Below are 17,222 nucleotides of genomic sequence, written 5' to 3'. Positions count from 1 at the left end.
TGTCGAAAAGATCGTGTGTCGAAGTGATCGTATGTAGAGGTACCACTGTATTTATTTCTTTATTTTTTAATTGGAAAAAAAAAAAAAAAAATCTGCAATGGACTGAGGGCGCGAAGTTTGAAGCGCAAAGTGGCGAGGGATCACTGTATACACAATACAAACTTAAGTATCACATAAGTATACTTCCTGATTATTAAATAAGTAATTGGGAGTTTAGTCCAAACTCCTTAACCTCCTTTTATTTATGTTACTAATTTTACAAAAAGAAAAACTAACTTTCAAATTTGTAAAAAATAAATTTAGAGAGTCACGCAATTTCAATTCTCTGTCTGTCCTTGCACATGTGGTAGAATTGACAATAAAGCAAACTTTGAACTTTGCACTTTGAAATAAAATGAATGAATGAATGAATGAATGAATGAATCAATGAATCAATCAATCAATCAATCAATCAATCAATCAATCAATCAATCAATCAATAAATCATTTGGGAAGGTTTTCAAAATACTTTTCAATGATTAAAAAAATGATTAAAATTTCATCAATTTTTTCTATTTCTCAAATATTCATGGACTATCTCAACATTTTTGCTCCCATAGTGTTGACATGCTGGAAGGGGATGTAAAATACATGCAGACAGCAAAAAGTATTGATCGAGAATGTGCTTTACTTCTTAGGGGAAACAGATTCCTCCAACATGGTGGACTCTTCATCTCCTTCAAGGCCAAAGCGATCCTTACTCTGCTTCTATAAAGGAAACAAACCAGAGAAAATAATAAAGACAAGGGTAAAATGATGTCCTATCAATTAATAGAGTAGCATATATTGGCTTGCCTTTTTGAGAATTATGTCAATGTATCCTGCAATGAGCTGGGATATTTGTTCTCCCTCTGTTGTCTGGACAGAGTAGTAACTCTCCTGGTACTCGCCAAAATCCTTCAAGCAAAACAGAGATTCAAGGCCAGTCAAATGGTGTTTAAATCTCAGGATTTAACGTCTCCCAACATTCTATATATAACGCCATCCTTGGAAGTAGGCTCACAGATAAATAATAGATACTGAATAAAAGCCTTCATTATTTCTGCTCTAAACGAAAGGAAACTCAGGAAGGCTTTCACGATGTATGTCAGGAGTGTCAAACTCAAATTCCCAGTGGGACAAAATTAAAAACTGGAACAAATATTGGTTCGCTTAATGTGGGTTTAGCACATATGACAAAAGCCTGTCATCTACTTCGATGGACAGATTATTTGCCTCTCACCTCGTTTGTAAAATGCTTTTCTAAAATCTTTTGTTTGGCCATTTTTTTTTGAAGGGCAAAGTGTAAATTCGGAGAGGAGAGGCGAGTCGTAGCAAGGTTACAAATGAGCAATGACCACAAGAGGAGAAGAAAGTGGCGTTTCGACTGATACTCCAAAAGACTAATAAAGCTCTCTGGGACTTGTAGTATTAGCAGGGCAATGTGATATACAGTGAGGAAAATAAGTAATTGAACACCAGCTCTCCCACTTAGAAATGATGGGCGGGTTTGAAATTTTCATGGTAGGGGCTTGTCCACTGTGAGAGACTATATATATAAAAAAAAAAAAAAAATCAAGAAATCACAGCGCATGTTTTTCAAAAGAATTTATTTGTATTGTACTGCTGCAAATAAGTATTTGAACACCAGAGAAAGTCAATGTTAATAATATTTGGTCAAATATTTCCTCTAACTCAGGGGTGTCCAAACTTTTTGCAAAGGGGGCCAGATTTGATGTGGTAAAAATGTGGGTGGGGGGCCGACCTTGGCTGACATCCTTTACGTCGAATAATATATTCAAGCAAATTTTAGCAAGTCATTTTGTGTGTCACATTTGCTTATTTTATTTTTTTAAATCAATCATTTCAACAATCTGGCAACTAGCCTTTGTGGCGTTCTCTTTTGACTCTCGGGCTCTTGCAAAATACTGCTGCTGTGAAGTTAAACTACATTCAAGTTGCTTCAATTTCTCGCTACGTATATTCCCTGTAATGTTGTCGTACATGTCAGCTTGTCTTGTTTGTTAATATCGCCCCACATTGAACTCTTTAAAACAGCAACTGTCTCTTTGCAAATAAGGCAGACACAGTTGTTGCGTATTTTAGTGAAGAAATAGTCCAATTTCCACCTATCCTTGAAGCGTCGGCCGTCGCTGTCAACTTTCTTTTTTTTTTTGTTGATTGTCGTCATTTTAGAAAATTGGGAGTAAAGGGCCATACGGGGTAATGTTGCTTAGAGTGCTGCTGCCTTTTAGTGGGTAAATGAGGAGCAGCATTTAGTGTGTAAGCTACTTCATATGCTGGTAGCAGTACTGCTGACCAATTTATTAAGTCTGTGTGCGGGCCAGATGTTATTGATTTTATGACAGAGGCTGGGGGCCGGATGAAATTTGACCACGGGCCACCGCATTTGGCCCCCGGGCCGGACTTTGGACATGTCTGCTCTAACTTTTCACCAGGTTTTCACTGACTGCAGCAGGGATTTTGCACCACTGGGCTGTCACTGAGAAACACAGAGTTTGTGCTTCCCCCAAAGATTTTCTATTGGGTTTAGGTCTGGAAACTGGCCAGGTCCCTTCAAAACCCTGATATGTATTTTAAAGCCACTCCTCGGTTATTCTGGCTGTTTTCTTCGGGCCATTGTCATGCTGGATGACCCAGTCACGACCCATTTTCAATTTTTCTAACTGAGGAAGGAGGTTATTTCCCCAAATCTCACAATACATAGACCTGGTCATCCTCTCCTTAATACAGTGCAGTTGTCTGGTCCCATTTGCAGAGAAACACCCCCAAAGTATGATGCTACCACCCCCGTGCTTCACAGTAGGGATGGTGTTCTTAGTATGGTACTCATAACTCTTCTTCCTCCAAACACTGTGAGTGCAATTAAGACCAATCTCAATGATCTCATATGACCCCATGACTTTCTCTCATGACTCTTCTGGATCATCGAAATGGTCATTGGCAAACCTAAAACGGGCCTGGACATGTGTTGGTTTAAGCAGGGGAACCTTCCATGCCATATGTGATTTTAAACCATGATGTCTTAGTGTATTACCAGTACTAGTACAGTACCAGTACTGGTAGTGTACTACCAGTAACCTTGGAAATGGTGGTCCCAGCTCCTTTCAGGTCATTGACCAGCTCCTCTTATGTAGTTCTTGGCTGATTCCTCATCATTCTTAGGATCATCGAGATCCTCCGTGGTAGATCTTGCATGGAGCCCCAGTCCGAGCAAGACTGACAGTCATGTTTAGCTTCTTCCGTTATCTAATAATTACTCCAACGGTGGATCATATATCACCAAGCTGCTTGGCAATAACCCCGTATCCCTGCCCAACCTTGTAGAGGTCTACAATTCTGTGTCTGGTGTCTTTGGACAGCTCTTTGGTCTTGACCATGTTAGGAATTGGAGTCTTCCTGATTGTATAGGGTGGACAGGTGTTTACATGCAGGAAACCGCCTCAAACAGGTCAAAAAGTCAGAATCAAAAAGTTGACCTCCACGCCACTTATTCATTGGACTTTTTAAATGCAACTCACAGGTCTTTGAGGCCCACAATTCTAGCTAATAGACAGGTGTTCAAACACTTATTTGCAGCAGTATAATACAAAAAAAAAAATCATACACTATGATTTCAGGATTTTTTTCTTTAGATTGTCTGTCACATTGGACAAGCACCTACCTTGAAAATTTCACACCTGCCCATTATTTCTAAGTGGGAGAACAAAATCGCAGGGTGTTCAAATACTTATTTTCCTCACTGTAGCTATGAGCCAGTTCAAATATACATTTGATGTTTTTGCGGGCCAAATACAATTACACTGCGGGCCAATTTCAACCCGCCGTTTGATTTAAAATTTTATTATGTCATAAAGCTGATATAAAAAATCCCCAAACTGCCAATTTACAAGCCCTTAGCCAAAAACATAGTGTGATATTAATCTCTATGTACGTTACTTTATGTGCTTTAGTGAAATATGCAAAGAAAACAAAACATTTTCTTGCCTGCTGATAAAAAAAAAAAAAAAAAAAAACAGTTTTGATAAATAATGCATCTAAAGTCTGCACAATCCTCCCATGACATTTATTGTTCTCTTCGATGAAATAGCAGGCCAGTCTCAACAATTTTAAAAATGCTGTTTGTGCTGTCAAATGAAAAGAGTAGGAAAGATTGAATTCGTGATGTTGGGATGCATCATTCAATCCGAGCATGGAAAATAGATTAGGTGCTCGGGATTAGAAAATGGGAACACACATTTATGTGGTGCAGAGGACATGATGCCAAGAGGGAAACTATACCAGGGTGAAGCTCTTAGGAGAGGCAGCCCATCTTTTGACGGTAGTCAGGGGCCACTCCTGCACCACGTCTTTAGTCTTCTCATCCACCCGCATCACAGACTCTTTGGTTATCCCCAGAAGGCGTGGGACCAACTTATTTTTACCCTTCATCTTTTCCTGCCGGATAGCAAAAGCATCAGAAAATATTCATGCTGGTGCTAAACACCTCCACAAGCTGATTCATATGAGACACGGATGCTGTGTTAATAAACATGCTGTGCCTATGGCGTTGTAAGCCCCCGACGAAGCGAAGGGGCAGCTGTGAACTGACCCAGCAGATTTCAGCCTTATTTAACTGCTGCTTTATCGAGCAGGGTCTCCACAGGCTTTAGTCACTGTCAGCGCACCAGCATTGTGCTTCAACCAGCACTCTGCTGAGCAGCTCCACTGAGCTCTCTGCCCAAAGAATATCTATTATACAGTAGCTCACTTCACAGGGACCATGGACATCTAGTGCTGATCTTCAAAACCTTAACATTTTTCAGTTGAAATTAAATGCAAAGATCCAACATGAAAAAATAAACCAGAAATTAAGCAGAAAAGTGCAGGAAATCTTGTAACGCAATTTAAGTTAGGTTTTTATATAAAACACCAAGCAATAATTCTTTTTAACGGCAATGAATATACTGTTTGTGAAAAGGCACTGCTGCAACCAGGTTTGATTCAAACAAAACTTTGATGTGTTAACTCTTTCACTGCCATTGATGTTTTATCGCTGGTAGACATCGAATCTATTTGAACTGGGAATTGACAGCGAAAGAACATTTGTTCCCACTTCCCATGGATTGGACATATTGCTGTCAATGGTAGCCAATGAGTATATGAAAACTTAAGATTGAATGATATATTGGCCGGCCGATATATGGACTTTTTATCCAGATTGGCTATCAGTCAGTAAACACATAAAAAGCTAATAATTAGGGCTGTCAAAATTATCGTGTTAACAGGCGGTAATTAATTTTTTAAATTAATCACGTTAAAATATTTGACGCAATTAACGCACATGCACTCAAACATTAAAATGACAGCACAGTGAAATGTGTTCTTGTTGTGTTTTTCGGTGTTTTGTCGCCCTCTGCTGGCGCTTGGGTACGACTGATTTTATAGATTTCAGCACCTATGAGCATTGTGTAAGCAATTATTGGCATCAACAATGGCAGGCTACTAGTTTATTTTTTGATTGAAAATTTTTTGATTGAAAGAACTACAAGTCTTTCTATCCATGGATCGCTTTAACAGAATGTTAATAATAGTAATACCATCTTGTTGATTTATTGTTATAATAAACAAATACAGTACTTATGTACCGTATGTTGAATGTATATATCCATCTTGTGTCTCATCTTTCCATTCCAACAATAATTTACAGAAAAATATGGCATATTTTATAGACTTGTGATTAATTACGATTAATTAATTTTTAAGCTGTAATTAAATCGATAAAAAATCCTAATCATTTGACACCCCTAATAATAATATAATTTATGTTCACTGTTTAGTGTTGATCCTTGCTACTTGTAATTTTGCACTACCTAGTGGCCAAAAGGAAATTATTGAAAAAGAAAAAGGGCAGGAAGTGGATGAGCTACCTTGAAGCAAGCAGCCAGGTCCTTTCCAACGTTTTATGTTGTGTTCTTTGTTTAGTCTGTAAGTAATCTCTTAGAGTTAGACAAATGTTTCTTTCATCTATACATGAGCTAATGTAGATGGTGTTGTCTACCTAAAACATGATTGAGTGTGCTATATAGATGCTAACAGCTTGTGCTACGCTATGGTGGATGCCATTTTTCTTGTGTTCCTTGTTTAAGCATAGTCTGTGAGTAAATTTAAGGCATAAATGTTTCTGTCATCTGTATGTGAGCTAATATGGTTAACAGTGTTGTTAATAACGGCGTTAGAGTATGACGGCGTTATTTTTTTCAGTAGTGAGCAGTGTTGTTAATCTTACTTTAAAAAAGTACTTAATTACAGTTACAAATTACTTCTCCCAAAAAATAATTGCGTTAGTAACTCAGTTACCTGAATGTAAGAGTAATTACTTACTTGGCAAAGTAATTGGTGATAATTTTCATGTTTTTTTTTTTCTCAAAAAAAAAAAAAAAAAAAACAACAAAAAAAAAAACAAAACAAACAAAGAACAAAACAAAACAAAAAACAGGTCACACTATGTGAAGTTCAAAAGTTTTTTTTGGGACAATATGCCCTAGCCCTATTCTTTACCCTAAACTTAATTAGACACAGGGGTATTGCGGATATTGCGATAACTAGATAGTAACCTTTGCTATGTGTGGAAGTCATTTAATGTTGTGAATCAACCGTTAAAGTTGTTAAAATTGCTCCCGTTATTGCATTAGTTCCCTTCTGTCTACTTTTGACATGTGTAAGTTTTAAGACTAAGAGTTTCTCAGACTTCTCTTGCGTCAGTCAACCAACATAGTAACGCACGCCTTTCCTGTGTCAGTAACGGTAACGTAACATTTCACACGCACCTTCTGATGATGATCCAGTTGTTTATTGCGATCCAGGCATTTCCAAGCCAACAATGAGGCAACTGAGTTACTAACTCAGTTACTTTTTGGGAGCAGTAATTTGCAATTGGTACCAATTACTTTTTTAAGGCAAGATCAAATACACTGATGGTTAATAACTGTGAATTGCTTGATCAGGATAAGGGCCAAATGAACAACTTGGTTTGCCATCAAATCCTTTGGCACGGCATCCACAGAGGTTAATTCTTTGAATTAGATGTTTGACAGTTGTATAGTTTTTTGGTAATTATTAAATTATTTAATAAATGCAATTAACAAAATAGTACTACAACGAAAACTGGCAAAATGGACAAACTGATTAGAAAACAAAACATTCAAGATTCTGAGAAAAGCTAATAGCGCACTTAGTAGGAAAGCTTCAAGGCCAAGAATTCAACAAAAATAGGGAAATTAATGCCCATGATAACTATATCAACAGTTTTATTTAAAGCAGCTATTGTTTTCCTTTTCATTACGTAAGTGTCAATGTCAATTTTCTTTTAAGAAAGAAAGCAACCGTTCAGCTTCAAGTGGTTAATTGGCTGTTTTAAACAGCAGAACTTTAGTCAAGGTTTTAAAATATGCATCCAAGCATGTGCAGGAAATCACAATAAAGGGGGATTTTATTTTTTGCTGACAGTCACATAAACGCACGCGCTGTTCACGCGCCATATTTTCATATCTGTGATGTTTACAGCAAAAGAGCCTTTGCCAAACAAAAGCCTGTGGTGATTAAAGACTGACAGAAGATAAATGGAAGGTTACAATAAACTCTCAGACCTCACATCAACAAACCCAGGTGTGTGCTAGAGCCTGTTAGCAAAAGCAGCAGAGTGCATTTGTTCTGAATTATTTAGCATCGTTTTGAATCACTGCATTTCCTCATCGAACACAGAAGAGGTCTTCTACATTGAGATGTGCTTGCACTGTTATGAAAAGGCATAGAAAATCTGAACCTTTTAGTCTGCTAGGGCCAAACGCTGCATTTATTGTCCATTAAGAGGAGCATCAATTTGGTGAGTGACTTTTTTCTTAAATCTCTCGCCATAAAATAAAAGAGAGTGAATTACATCAAATGATGTCTGTCAACAAAAACAAAATACAGTGGGGCAAATAAGTATTTAGTCAACCACCAATTGTGCAAGTTCTCCTACTTGAAAAGATTAGAGAGGCCTGTAATTGTCAACATGGGTAAACCTCAACCATGAGAGACAGAATGTGAAAAAAAAAAAAACAGAAAATCACATTGTTTGATTTTTAAAGAATTTATTTCCAAATTAGGGTGGAAAATAAGTATTCTGTCACGTACAAACAAGCAAGATTTCTGGCTGTCAAAGAGGTCTAACTTCTTCTAACAAGGTCTAACGAGGCTCCACTCGTTACCTGTATTAATGGCACCTGTTTTAACTCATTATCGGGATAAAAGACACCTGTCCACAAGCTCAGTCAGTCACACTCCAAACTCCACTATGGCCAAGACCTGTCGAAGGACACCAGAGACAAAATTGTAGACCTGCACCAGGCTGGGAAGACTAAATCTGCAATAGGTAAAACGCTTGGTGTAAAGAAATCAACTGTGGGAGCAGATATTAGAAAATAGAAGACATACAAGGCCACTGATAATCTCCCTCGATCTGGGGCTCCATGCAAGATCTCACCCCGTGGCGTCAAAATGATAACAAGAATGGTGAGCAAAAATCCCAGAACCACACAAGGGCACCTAGTGAATGACCTACAGAGAGCTGGGACCACAGTAACAAAGGCTACTATCAGTAACACAATGCGCTGCCAGGGACTTAAATCCTGCACTGCCAGACGTGTCCCCCTGCTGAAGAAAGTACACATCCAGGCCCATCTGCTGTTTGCTAGAGAGCATTTGGATGATCCAGAAGAGGACTGAGAGAATGTGTTATGGTCAGATGAAACCAAAATAGAACTTTTTGGTAGAAACACAGGTTCTCGTGTTTGGAGGAGGAAGAATATTCAATTGCACCATAGCCACTGTGAAGCATGGGGGTGGAAACATCATGCTTTGGGGCTGTTTTTCTGCAAAGGGACCAGGGCAACTGATCTGTGTAAATGAAAGAATGAATGGGGCCATGTATCGAGAGATTTTGACTGAAAATCTCCTTCCATCAGCAAGGGCATTGAAGATGAGACGTGGCTGGGTCTTTCAGTATGACAATGATCCCAAACACACAGCCAGGGCAACAAAGGAGTGGCTTCGTAAGAAGCATTTCAAAGTCCTGGAGTGGCCTAGCCTGTCTCCAGATCTCAACCCCGTAGAAAATCTGTGGAGGGAGTTGAAAGTCTGTGTTGCCCAACGACAGCCCCAAAACATCACTGCTCTAGAGGAGATCTGCATGGAGGAATGGGCCAAAATATCAGTAACAGCATGTGAAAAGCTTGTGAAGAGCTACCGAAAACGTTTGGCCTCCGTTATTGCCAACAAAGGGTACATAACAAAGTATTGGGACGAACTTTTGGTATTGACCAAATACTTATTTTCCACCATGATTTGCAAATAAATTCTTTAAAAATCAAACAGTGTGATTTTCTGTTTTTTTTCTCTCCACATTCTGTCTCTCATGGTTGAGGTTTACCCATGCTGACAATTACAGGCCTCTCTAACATTTTCAAGTGGGAGAACTTGCACAATTAGTGGTTGACTAAATACTTATTTGCTCCACTGTATGTGTATCGTAAAATTCCACACACCCCACAGAAGAACTTATTTTATGTTACTTGTGTTGTAATTGCAACTGCATTACTTTTCATACAAATTCAGAAAAACTTTATCGAGTGGGACCTCTACTTACGAACGTCTCTACAAACGGAATTTTCAGGTTACGACATGCCTCAAGGGGAAAATATTGCCTCTTGTTACAGAAAAAAAATTCAGGATATAACAGGCACAGTACAGTACTATAAAAGATACGTATGTATGCTTTCTGCTTTTAAATGTCGCGCTCAGGGGTCGCGTTAACCGGAAATTTTCCGTCGTTGACCGGTTTTTTAAAACGGTGACGGAAAAAACTGAAGTCCGTCAGTCATTTTGACAGGTTGCAATTCACACCCCAGACCACAGGGCGGCACATTAATTAGCTATTGTCTCTCTTAATGCATGACGTCGTTGGCTATTCTGTCAGAATATTGTAGTGTAACCGGGGTCTGGCGGCGGCACCGTGATTGACACATCAACGCGAGGTTCTTATTGGTGCACCCGGTGTGCCAGCGCGTGATCCAATTGGTGGACTAGATTGCCGCCTGTGTATAGACAAGTTTTCGAGGTACCGGTTTACTTCCTTATGTCTTCCTTCCCCTTCCGTTTCCACCTGTTTACCATTGAAGTCAATGGCGGTGGAATAGAAGTTGGAAGGTCTTGAAAAAAATATATAGCGTATATTGCGCACTATAGACTGCCTAACTATACAAGATCCCGGGAATGTTATTTTGATGTAGGCGGGTGGAGAACCAAGCCAAGGCCTCCATGCTTCGTACCATGTCGATTTCCAAACCATGGGTGCTCGTACTCGTCATAAGGAGATGGACAAAACTGACAGCTCCTGCAGTCATGCCCCCGCTGTTATGGAAGGTAATGTGCTCTAAAAATACGAAACCTAAAATCTGGCGCATGAAACGACTTGTTGCCTTTGCTATTGATATTACGATGATGATTGTAATTACGAAGTTTAATCATTTTTACAACAACTAGCTTCTGCTACTGCTGCTAGCCGCCTGTTGCTAATCGTGTTTGAATGCACCGCATATATCCAAGTGTTACAAGTTTTTATTCGTTTGTTTACAGCTGGGAAATGCTGTTATAAAAGAGAAGACAACTTGACTTGTACGTTGATGGACATATATCGAACATATATAGTTTGCGTTCCACAATGATGATGACAGCTCGACTCCCGGGAGAGGCCGAGAGAGGGAGGAATTGTGACAGACGGTGGTTCGCCGAGATCGCCGTGATCCAACTACGAACTTGTGAACGGTAGCATTTTTAAATATATGCGATTGGAGCTGGAATTACCGAAGAGGAGAGCGAGATGGACTGCTGTAATTCGACAAGAAATCGGGGCACCAAACGATCACCACAGACTATGTAGTAGTCATTTTATATCTGGTAAGATGCATTTAATATATATTTAGAAGATTTTGGGCTGACAACCACAATTAAGATCATTGTGTGACGTTGGTGATTGGGGTCTATATGGTTGCCTCTTTTTCTTTGGGAGTGGAGTTGTTTTGTTGGTGTTGTTGGCGGTAAGCAGAGTAAAAAGAGGGAGAAAAATACAACTTCAGTGTCTAATTTTTCGCCGCCAAGCAAGCGTTACAAAATTAAAAATGAATGAAAACTAAATACTATTGAATATGTCATCATTATCATTTTAAAAATTTCAGTGACTGGTAAAAATAGATTATGACCGGATTTTTATGACCCTGTCAGTCAAAATGACAGACAACGAAAATGTCTAGCGCAACCTCTGGTCGCGCTATACTAGTATATCCTGCTGCCCTACTGGTCATGATATTTCCCATCATGTTTCAGGAATGCGATTTTGCTCTCCTATTGGCCTATTGTTGGTGACCAGGGGTGTTATGGGGGGGGGGCAGTGCCCACCACTGGATGTAGTACTAACGGCAGTCTGGGCACCGCGTATGGTATCCCATTCATATTGTACTGATGTGTTCTAAGTTTTAACCTTTGCACGTTGTTACCTCCTCTTTCACCTTAAAAAAAAAAAAAAAAAAAGGTGAAAGAAATGAAATGTTGGTAGGGGGCGCTACACACATTTATGCATATTTTTTTTGTTGTTGTTATTTTTTTTTACATTTCATCAAAGTTTTCACCAGTGTTCACCTGGCTGTTGAGTTTGGTGAGTTTTGAAGCATTCTGAGGGGGTCAAAGTGGGGCTCAAAGCGTCGGCGGGACAAATAATGACTGCTAGGGGGCGCTACATAGTGTATTTGGAATTTGTCTTCACACGGTATCAAAGATTGCGCCTGTCTTGACCTCCCTGCCGATTTTGGTGCATTTTGAAGCATTCTAAGGGGATCAAATTGAGCTCAAAGGGGCTGCGGAACAAACTATCATAATAATAATAACACCGAGGAACCACAATAGGTTAACTAAAAAAAAAACATTGTCACCTGTATGTCCATACATGCATGTTTGAGCTAAACGAAATGTTTGAATAGAGTTTGACCAAAGTCTGAGTAAGTTTTATGTGTATTTTGCTTAGCTATTTTGATTGGGAATGCCAGTTCTCTTTGCATTCATCGTTTTTCTTTTTGTGAACATTATTTTTTTTGGAGAGGTAGGAATAGTATTTTTGTTGTGCTTTCACTAAATGATACTTATGTTTTTTGTGAAGGAATTGCCGAAGCTTATGCCAATAAACGGAGCGGTCCAATGAACACCTGTGTCCACTTGTCTTTCTCAGCCTCTTGTGAGCTCTCAATGTGCAAAACACGGTGTAATTGTAATCTTTTTGAGGCAATGCATGAGCGGGTCATTTCGCGCATGCGTTAAATGCATCAAATATTTTAACGTGATTAATTTAAAAAATTAATTACCGCCCGTTAACGCGATAAATTTGACAGCACTACATAATATAATCATCTGGCCTCTGCTTGCTGCCCAGGCCGCTCCTTAAATGCATCAATGATTGCTGATGAGCTGCCGGTGCACTCACAGGTCTGCCACACCCAGCATGTCAAGGTTGAACTCATTCCACATGTCAAAAGCAGGAAGGGTCACAACAATAAAAGTCAAAGTAGAGGGGAGTCTGGGCTAGGACCACCACAATGGAATGATTAAAATGCATTTGGCTATTGTTTTATTCCAGTTTTATCCCGATTGTAAATTTTAATGTGGCATTTCAGAATTTTCAGGTTACGAGACTACATCCAGAACCAATTAATCTCGTAAGTAGAGGTACGTAGAGGTGTTTAAAACTGTTTTCTTTTTGATTTTTCATGTTATTGTAAGTACATTTTGAGTCCTTACCTTTACCAGGAAGAAGGACACTCCATATGTTTGCAATGATCTGGCCAGTTTCACATATTTCACTTTGGCTTCTATCTCTGTCATCTCTCCACAGTTTTTATGATCCTACGCACAGAAGATGACAAGAAATCCTCCAGCATCAAATCAATCATTTTTGTGTTTATTGTTTTATCAGTGTGTATATTAATACATAGTAAATCTATTTGAACAGTTTTATGATTAGTGATGTTAACAAATAAACAATTTAGCGTACGTACTTGGAATACTTTTCTTTCCGACCCTCTTTGCTTGATGTATTCTTTTGGCAGGAATTCCTTCAGGCTATGGAGAGAAAGGACATTTTTACATGCTTACTGTCGTTTAGCTAAAGGCATTTCCCTTTCTATTAATATAGCTCAACACATGAGGTCATTCTTGCCCAACTGCCTGGAGAGCTGAAAACAGTTGTAACAGCTGATATCACTCCAGAGTTTTCCAGCAGGGGAAAAAAAACAACGTAAAGGAAAACATCATCTTACACGCACAGCTGGGAGGCGAATATTTAAAAGCATTAGTGGTGTAGAGAACCGTTCTAATCATTGCGTGGAATGCATCTGATTACGAAATGCTTACTCCAGAAATCCAGGCTTGTGTTTGTGCTCCACGTGGGGTCCAAACTGGATTTGAGCCTGGATCCCTGCAAACTCACAGGCTTTATCAAAGGAGACAGGGTGGGATCCATTCAATATGTCATCTCTTGCCTGGAGGACAGACAAAAAAAATGGCGGTAGGAGTAAATATAGCCTACAAGCACAAAGGTGATTCCAATTGTGCAATCTTCACTTCATGAACAGTACGTCTTACATGTTCTCATGACAAAATATAACTATTGTATTTCTTTGGATAATCTGTCATCTAAATCTTATTGCAACACTCTAAATGTTAAAACATAAAAATACAGACTTTCAACATCATCCTCCCCTCACTGTATTGCATAATGACCATTAATGAAACCAAAATCCATTTTCCAACAGTGTTTTTCCATTAGGCAAAAAGGTGCCCATTTTACAATCCCGGTGTCTATTTAATCAGGCTGTCAACATGAAAATAAAGGAGGTTAGAAAGGGCGAAGCTTTTGTTGACATCCCTAAAAGGGTTTTGTGTGAGTGTGTGTACATTGTTCTCTCCAGAGGCAAGTCAGCTTTCTTTCCTGCTTTCTAGTTTAGTGCTGCAAAATTAATGCTTCAGAAGATGAGAGCATTGTGAGAAATGCCCCATCAGTCCTTTAGCATTTGCAACCACTGTATTCGCACACAGCTCCAACTGGTCTCATTGTTATGTCTCATTACTTAAGTGTACAATTAGGCGGTGGCTTACGACTGTAATGAGGACAACAATCTTCTACATTCCCTCTCATGAGTCCTTTCAACAGTGCAGTGCAGTGGAGCACATAAGCTCCTGTAGACCCGGGTGTTTGAAAATTAGCCCTCACACATGCCATCATCTGTGAAGCACACCGCACACGACAATGCAATGTTGTTTGTGATATACAAAAAAATTAGATTGCTTTCTAAAAAATCTAAAACACATTGGACAAGGCTCCAATATGTATATATATATAAAAAAAATACAATAATTGTATACTCTGTCACTCATATTCCAAGGGATCACTATATTCAGGCCGGATCTCAATACTCTCTTGACAGATGTAGGAAGTGATTGACCACTCGGGTTGTATGGCTTTTGACCTGAGCTACAGAAAGGGAAGTGTGCACAGCTCAAGACAGCACAAACTATGACGCAATCACCTTGAGGTCACACGCCCCAATGTGGCTTAGCACAGTGGAGGACAAATATAGAAATGCTGAATCAGGGATACCCGAAGCAACTGACAGCAGTGCTCACTAAGCATACTTTGCTAAGACAGTAATTCACCACATACAAACCAATAAAATTTTATCAATAAAATTTGTCGTGCATGTATACACTGTTTACTATATATTTATTAATACTTATATTTTTTGTGTGTTCTTGTATGTATATATTGTATATACTGTATGTAGCTGTATAACACTCCCGCGCTCCCCAGGACACTTGTATTACCATATTTACCATGTTATAAACATGGTAAAAAAAAAAAAAGATTACCAGAAATGATATTAATTTATTATTTCACCCCTCAATTATATATCACCGACTTTTAATTGAATGTGAAAATCAAAAACAAACAATAGAAGATCAATGGCATGGTAAAAAAAAAAAGTCAAATTAAAAGAAACATGAATAAAAATTGCAATAGGATTTTCAACCAGTGTTTCTTTGTATTAGTATTATAGAGTTTTTTCCACTGTAAAATATACTTCTTTTCCTTTCGGCTTTTCCCTTCAGGGGGTCGCCACAGCGAATCAGTTGTCTCCATCTTACCCTGTCCTCTGCATCCTATGCTCTCACACCAACTACCTTCATGGCCTCTTTAACTACATCCATAAACAGCCTCTTTAGTCGTCCTCTACAGTATACCTCCTGCCTGGCATATGGAAATTCAGCATTTGCTAATATAATCACTATCTCTCCTCTGGACATGCCCAAACCATCTCAGTCTAGCCTCTCAGATTCTCCAAAACCTATAACATGCGCTGTCCCTCTGATATGCTCATTCCTGATCGTATCCATCCTGGTCACTCCCAAAGAGAACCTCAGCATCTTCATCTCTGCCACCTTCAGCACTGCCTCCTGTCTTCTCTTCAGTGGTGCTGTCTCCAGACCAAACAACATCGCTGGTCTTACCAAAGTTTTATAAACCTTTCATTTTAGCTGAAACCCTTCAATCACACCTAACACTTTTTACCCACTGGTTCCAGCCTGACTGCACACGCTTCTTTGTACAATATGCTATATTTGTATAGTTATTTTTATTCATTCATTCATCCATCCATCCTCCGAGCAGTTTATTCTCACGAGGGTCGTGGTGGTGCTTCGCCAATCCGAGCTGCACTGCTGGCCAAAAGTATTGGCACCCCTGCAATTCTGTCAGATAATGCTCAATTTCTCCCAGAAAATGATTGCAATTACAAATGCTTTGGTAGTAATACCTTCATTTATTTTGCTTGCAATGAAAAAACAAATGTTACGGACGGCAAGCCGTTAATGCGGATCCGAAACACAGACCAGGAGATCAGAGAGCGAATTTAGTATTTAATGAGTACAACAAAGGGAGCGCGCTAAGTAACGCGAATATAACAAAGTATAACTGAGAGAGCACGCTAGAAAACGCGAGTAAGAAAATACAACTGAGAGAGCACGCTACAAAACGCGAGTAAGAAAATACAACTGAGAGAGCACGCTGGAAAACGCGAGTATAAGAAAACACAACTGAGGGAGCATGCCAAAATGGCGTGAATATAACAGTACAAAATTACAATTACAAAATCCCCAAAAAAACACAAAAGTAAATGAGATCAAACCAGAACACGATCGCAGAATGTCGGGAAGCACCAAGGGTGACGATGAGCACACAGCGGTAAGCAAAGCAGGTAACAAGCAAATGCAATAGTCCGACACTCGCAGACGGTGACAGGAGTCCTTAAATAATGAGCGCTCCTAATGCGCCACAGGTGTGCGGCCACGGCCCCGCCCATCCAGCTAAATCAGATGCTGGAAAGAAAAAAACAACTGAGAAGGCATACAGATATGACAACAAAATTAAATCATTATCATTCTAAGTGCCTAAATAACATTTGGATTATTATATATGTTAATTGTAAATTATTTATTTGGTTCTATAAAATGAGTTGTTGATTGTTATTAGGTTAAATAAGAAAGAATTGCTATTTGTTATTTGGATTTAGTGGGACGGGTTTGTGACGTCATGTCGTACAATATAAGTGTGGGCAGCGGGGGCTGTTATTTTGAGTATTTAGTTGGCGTGACGACAGGAAGTATTAAGGATGGAGCTTATATAATTTTTTGACCTACGTTCTTTATATCTACCTCCTTTTCGAACGATCTCAGTTGCTCTTTTTTGTTTGTATTTAATGTCAAGCCGTGGATTACATTTTTTTGCATTAAGGAACTGGCGTAAGGAGCAAGGTGAGAGTGTTTCGTGGCTCGCTGTCTCACGGTGAGGAGGAAGACAAGTTGCTAGCGTCAGATAGAAAGGCTTTTCGTCATGGATACTACAATCATCTTACACAAAAATACAAAGAAAAAAAAATGAGGCCTTCAAAGAAAAGAACACAGTCCCCACAGTAAAACATGGCAGAGGTTCCCTGATGTTTTGGGGTTGCTTTGCTTCCTCTGGCACTGAACTGCTTGACCGTGTGCATGGCATTATGAAGTCT

The 17,222-nt window shown here is 39.2% G+C and overlaps 1 protein-coding gene across 4 annotated transcripts in view; it reads right to left on the bottom strand.

Annotated features, from left to right (window-relative positions):
* The window catches only part of tln2b (talin 2b), a 206,737-nt gene that overhangs the window by 96,678 nt on the left and 92,837 nt on the right, over positions 1-17,222 (bottom strand). For all 4 annotated transcript variants that reach the window (XM_057837617.1, XM_057837619.1, XM_057837620.1 and 1 more), the window contains exons 7-12: positions 13,516-13,643; positions 13,161-13,224; positions 12,904-13,008; positions 4,321-4,476; positions 835-936; positions 671-747 (exon numbers count right to left, since the gene is read on the bottom strand). In XM_057837617.1, coding sequence (XP_057693600.1) covers positions 671-747; positions 835-936; positions 4,321-4,476; positions 12,904-13,008; positions 13,161-13,224; positions 13,516-13,643 — 632 coding nt within the window. The remainder of the gene's footprint in view (positions 1-670; positions 748-834; positions 937-4,320; positions 4,477-12,903; positions 13,009-13,160; positions 13,225-13,515; positions 13,644-17,222) is intronic.

This window comes from Corythoichthys intestinalis, chromosome 5 (assembly GCF_030265065.1).
Source record: "Corythoichthys intestinalis isolate RoL2023-P3 chromosome 5, ASM3026506v1, whole genome shotgun sequence".
Lineage (NCBI taxonomy): Eukaryota > Metazoa > Chordata > Actinopteri > Syngnathiformes > Syngnathidae > Corythoichthys > Corythoichthys intestinalis.
This window is presented reverse-complemented; position numbering and strand designations above follow the sequence as displayed.